Below are 5,635 nucleotides of genomic sequence, written 5' to 3'. Positions count from 1 at the left end.
TTTTTTTTTTTTTAATGATTTTTTTTGTCTTTTAAAATATTTTTTCTTATAATAGTAATGTGCACTCATTACATTTCAAGAATGAAAACATGAGTATAGCAGAAGGTGAAAATTCCCCATTATCCCCTATCTCTCAGCTTGTAATTGTCTAAATGACCCTCTAGGCTTTTCTTTATGCTTATAAAAATGTTACATATTATGTATGTAGTTTTAAAAAAGAAAAAATTGAGTTATACTATGTTACAAAAACCTAAAGTGTCATATTTTAATTATTGCACAATCTTTCATCATAGGGCTCTGATAGTACATTGAGTTCTTTATTGGTTAATATTTAGTTTGTTTTGCTAACAACTAATGCTGCAGTGAACACCTTTTGTGCATGTATCCATTGACTCTTATTTTTAGGATTTTTTTCTTTCTTTTTAAAATTATTATTATAGATTCAGGGGGTACAATTAGGATTATCTTCTTAAATTCCCAGCAGTAGAATTGCCAAGTCAATGAATGCCCACAGTTTTGATAGACTTTCCAAAATGTTTGTAAAACTTTCTTCTCCCTCCAGCAGTGTAAGATACTCCAGTTCCCCACAAGCTTGCTAGCACTGAGTATTTCCAGCCTCTTACTCTTTGGTAATCAGATAAATGAGAAAAAAAACTCTTAATTTCAATTTGTGTTTTAAAATTATTAGTGAAATTGAGATCTTTTAATATATTCGCTATTGCTCCTTAGCCTTTTGGCCTAGATAATGTATAACATATTCATAGCCTATTTGTGTTCTTGCCAGTTTCCTTTTTGTATCCTTTACCCGCTTTTTAGTTTTTAATATTTTTAAGAAGTTGATCTAAGAGTCTTTCCGAGTTATGGATATTGATCCTGGTTCTATCCTATGTGCTGTATTTCCCTCCCATCAGCAAACTCTTGGTTGATGCTCCTGGTTTTTTATTCCCCATTCAAAAGTTACACATTTTTGTAATTTATTTATTAGTCTTTTCCTGAAGTTCTGGCCTTAGTATTACATTGAGAAAGAAAGGCCTTTTTAAACAAAGATTTTTAAAGTTTCTCCTATGTTTTTTTCTAGTACTTCCATGGTTTTACTTTTTTCTACTTAATTTTTTAATGTTTCAGAAAATTTTGTTAAGACTATGAGATATGCAGCATTTTAATTTAATTTTTTTCATGAATGATTAAACTTTCCTTATACCACTTATTAATTTATCATTTCCTGCCTTATTTGAAATACCTCTTATGTTAATACCCTGTATGAGTTCCAGAATGTTCAAATTATTGTAGTTTTATATTTTTATTCTTCTCTAGTGACAACTACCCTTCAGTAGTCTTTTTTTTTTTCTATTCTTTTTTTTTTTTTTTNGAGTGCAATGGCACGATCTTTTTTTTCTATTCTTACCATTCTTCTTTCAATTAAAACAAAATTCTCATGGGTTTTAATTAGAACTGCCTTAAAGTGATAGAATAATTTGGGAGAATTGCTGAAACTTTCTGTCCGGAATCATAGAATGTTTCTTTTTCTCTTATTGTCTGTTATGTTTTTCAGTAACATTTTATAACTTTCTTTTTATAGGTATTACACATATTACATTTAATTTTATATACTCATTTGTGTTCATCATAATATTTTATTGATTCTAAAATGCACACCATTCCCACAATTTAACATCTCTGAAATTGGAATGTGTCTTTTAAGTGATGGATAAGAAAGCATGGTGTCACAATTTGGCAGCATTTTGTACTTTCTTAGTTTTACATAAAAATGATGTATCATATAATCAATAGATATCTTAAGTTCTATGAAATATGATAGTAATTTAAGAATCTCTGAAACTTTTTTTTTTAAATTTTAAATCAAGTAGATTTAAAATTTTAAAAAGTAAATCAAGCCTTCCAAGTCAGAGTAGGCTCGGAGACTCCCTGAAATGGTCTTTGTATGGGTATAAACATTTGAAATAATTTTTTTCTCTCTAGTCAAGTAAACAATAAATAGATGTTTCTTTCTAATGATGATGCCACTGTTTAATGTAAGATACGATGTGCTTTAATTACAGGACACTTGTCTCCTACTGAAACAGACGGTGACATGCTCGGATATGATTTATATAGCAGTGCCCTGGCAGATATTCTCAGTGAGCCTACCATGCAGCCGCCCATTTGTGTGGGGTTATATGCACAGTGGGGAAGTGGGAAATCTTTCTTACTCAAGAAACTAGAAGGTAAAGGGCTTGCTTGTACAAAGTCTGTATACATAAAACAAGATTTTCTCCGGGGATTTTTCTGAAATAAAGAGGAGGACCACTTTCTGTTTAAGCAAGTGTGTTACACGGTTTACTGAGATGAACTCCCCTCTAGTTGGCCCTTCACACGGTCATTTGAGTTCTCTTTCTAAAGCAGATCCAGTTGTGTGATAACCCCACAAAAAACCCTTGCTGGCATGTTTTTTTGGGTTCTTCACAGACTTGTCAATTTGCGTGGTTCCACCTGCCAGCACCACCTCTGGCATGTGCCCCAGCTTCAGTCGCAGAGGACTATTTGCTCTTGCAAGAACAGACCAGATGCGTTTCCCAAGTTGCTCCATTAGCAGCTTCTTAGCTGGCCTCACTACCACCCACCCAACATGCATGCCTTTTGCTTACTCATTCTTCAAGGATAGGTTTCAGTATTACCTGTAAAAATTTCCCACGTTTTATACAAAGAATGACTTGTGTGGGGCTCCTTTGGGCTCAAGATGGACCTTTAAGAACAGCATTCTCAAATGTGATTGGAGGGAGAAGGGGTGAGGAGGATCACAGTGGAATGGTGGTGATATGTCGTTTAAAGATATAGAGTATTATTTTTATTTTTGCATGTGGAAACAATATGCATATGCATAATGTTTGTTGTTTGTGTTAATGCAAAGCACAAAAAAAAATAAATCTCAAGAAAATCTTGGGGGGAGTATATGAGAAGTGGTTTTGTACATCCTCCATGTGAAGCAGGAGAGGATGGTTGAGTCAGGCCTGGCTGTGCCCCTGGGGGTGAGATGTTCATCTTTGGCAAGAGAACACTGGTTAAAATGGTTAAGTAGTGGTTATTCTATCTAGGGACCCAGTAAAGTGCCCAATAAGTGTTTACATTGAAAATGTGAAAACTGCAAATTGAGTTAAAAATTATATTTCTTAAAGAGGAATAAGGTTTCATATTAAATTCTCTTTCAGATGAAATGAAAACCTTCGCTGGACAACAGATTGAGCCTCTCTTTCAGTTCTCATGGCTTATAGTGTTTCTTACCCTGCTGCTTTGTGGAGGGCTTGGTTTATTGTTTGCCTTCACGGTCGACCTGAATCTTGGAATAGCAGTGTCACTGAGCTTCTTGGCTCTCTTATATATATTCTTTAGTAAGTCTTTGATCTTTATCTTTTTCAAAAATGGAGAAAATGTTGATTCATGGATAAAGAAAAAACATTATCTGTCTTTTAAAACCCGTATGTGATTTTCATAATTGGGTGAGAAAATTGATCTTTTTGCGGCTTCATAGATTGTCCTAAAGGAACATTGCTCACAACTCACTGAAGTAGCTAATAAACTAATGTGCTGCTTGTTAATCTTGAAGCAAGACTCTAGATTATTATACTTACCCTTTTTGTTAATTAATGATTTGTATTTAAATCTTTTTCTGAAAAGAAGGCTTCCGAGCCATCACTGGCGTGCTCTTGAGCATTTTGGTCATATCTGTACGTTCCATTTTATCTAAAAGCAAAGTAAAAACATATAATGCAATCCCTATTCTTGGGGGTGTCTTCAGTTCCAAGAAAGGAAATAGATTGGTTATCAGTTCCTCTAACTGAGGAACTGATAACCAATTTTACCACTTGCAAATACTGATAAATCCAAGGTTATTTGCATTTGAATCAGAACTGTAGTTATGTTTCTGTTTAAGGCATATTTTAGTCAGTTTACTTTTTGCTTTTCATATCTTTTGTATCTTAGGGGAGGTTAAAGAATTCTTTGAGGATTAGTTAAGAAATAGTATGGGACATAAGCCTAGCTGTCATTACTTGATATTTGATCTTTGGAGAAAAGACCTGCTTGACTAATGACTGCTTTGGATAACTTTCTTAAACTGGAATTTCAGTTGTCATTTACTTTGGTGGACGAAGAGAAGGAGAAAGTTGGAATTGGGCCTGGGTCCTCAGCACTAGATTGGCGAGACATATTGGATATTTGGAACTCCTCCTTAAATTGATGTTTGTGAATCCACCTGAATTGCCAGAGCAGACTACTAAAGCTTTACCTGTGAGGTGAGTTGTTCCATTTGACAGAAGATTAAGAAAAAAATCTTTCTCACTTAAAAAAGTTTATAGTGGCCAGGCACAGTGGCTCATGCTTGTAATCCCAACACTTTGGGAGGCGAAGGCAGATGGATCACTTGAGGTTAGGAGTTGAGATTAGCCTGGCCAACATGGTGAAACCCCATCTTTACTAAAAATACAAAATTAGCCAGGTGTCATGGCGCATGACTGTAATCAGGGAGGATATAATTGGGAGGATGAAGCAAGAGAATCGTTTGAACTCAGGAGGCAGAGGTTGCAGTGAGCTGAGATCGCGCCATTGCACTGCAGTCTGGGTGACAAGAACGAAACTCTGTCTCAAAAAAAAAAAGCTTATAGGGTATAATTTCTCCATGTCTATTCCAAAAAACGCTGGTAGCTGGAACCTTTTACATACGAAAATAAAAACATGCCCTTGTCAAATACTGTGGAAACATTTCAGATTATGTATCCGTCTTGTATGTTAAAGGATCAGAGGCACCTTTCCATAAGGAAACCTGTTTAACCTTTACCAAATTTTATTTGAGCATAAACCGTTTTTCTCCCTTATGTCACCAGTTACCATCTTTTGGAACACACTTTGAAGAGAGCACTGAATGGTGGAGGGGTCCAGCCACTGGCTTTGGTCCCCAAAGAGCTCCTGGTGGGAGACCTGGCCCCTGCTTCTGTGAGCAGTTAACTTTGGGAAACCCATCTCCCCTCTCTGAGCTGTGCTTTTCTCAGCTCAGGAAATATATTCACATGTCTATCTAAAATTATTATTCATACTAAGTAGGAAATGTATGAGAAAACAGAAAAGATGAAAAATGTTTAAGTCCAGGAATAAAGGAAATGTAGAGGGCTCCAGAGAAAAGTAAAATGGAAAAAAAAAAAGATTAGAAAATTAAAAGCAAAAGAAATTCGATGAAAGTAAGCAAAATAAGAATTTAAAATGTATTAAGGCCAGGCGTGGTGGCTCACACTTGTAATCCCAGTACTGTGGGAGGCTAAAGTGTGCAATTGCTTGAGCTCAGGAGTTCAAAACCTGGGTAACAGAGAAACCCCATCTCTACAAAAAAATAGAAAAATTCGCTGGGCGTGGTGGCGCATGCCTGTAGTCCTAGCCACTTGGGAGGCTGAGGTGGGAGGATTGCTTAAGCTTGGCAGGTTGAGGGTACGGTGAGCCAAAATCATGCCACTGCACTCCAGCCTGCGTGACAAAGTGAGACCCTGTCTCAAAAAAAACATGCATTAAAACATGAAAACCTTTTAAATTATAAGAAAAAACAGGCCGGGCGCTGTGGCTCACGCTTGTAATCCCAGCACTTTGGGAGGCC

General features: G+C 36.0%; 1 protein-coding gene across 10 annotated transcripts in view; it reads left to right on the top strand.

Moving 5' to 3' along the window:
• Positions 1 to 5,635, top strand: part of KIDINS220 (kinase D interacting substrate 220) — a 108,099-nt gene that overhangs the window by 36,414 nt on the left and 66,050 nt on the right. For all 10 annotated transcript variants that reach the window (XM_017525066.1, XM_017525073.1, XM_037737126.1 and 7 more), the window contains exons 12-14: positions 2,061 to 2,225; positions 3,207 to 3,386; positions 4,124 to 4,289. In XM_017525066.1, the coding sequence (XP_017380555.1) occupies positions 2,061 to 2,225; positions 3,207 to 3,386; positions 4,124 to 4,289 (511 nt within the window). The remainder of the gene's footprint in view (positions 1 to 2,060; positions 2,226 to 3,206; positions 3,387 to 4,123; positions 4,290 to 5,635) is intronic.

The sequence above is a fragment of the Cebus imitator genome, unplaced genomic scaffold (assembly GCF_001604975.1).
Source record: "Cebus imitator isolate Cc_AM_T3 unplaced genomic scaffold, Cebus_imitator-1.0 Scaffold1, whole genome shotgun sequence".
Classification (NCBI taxonomy): Eukaryota; Metazoa; Chordata; class Mammalia; order Primates; family Cebidae; genus Cebus; species Cebus imitator.
Note: the sequence above shows the minus strand (reverse complement) of the source record. Positions and strands in the feature narration are given on the sequence as shown.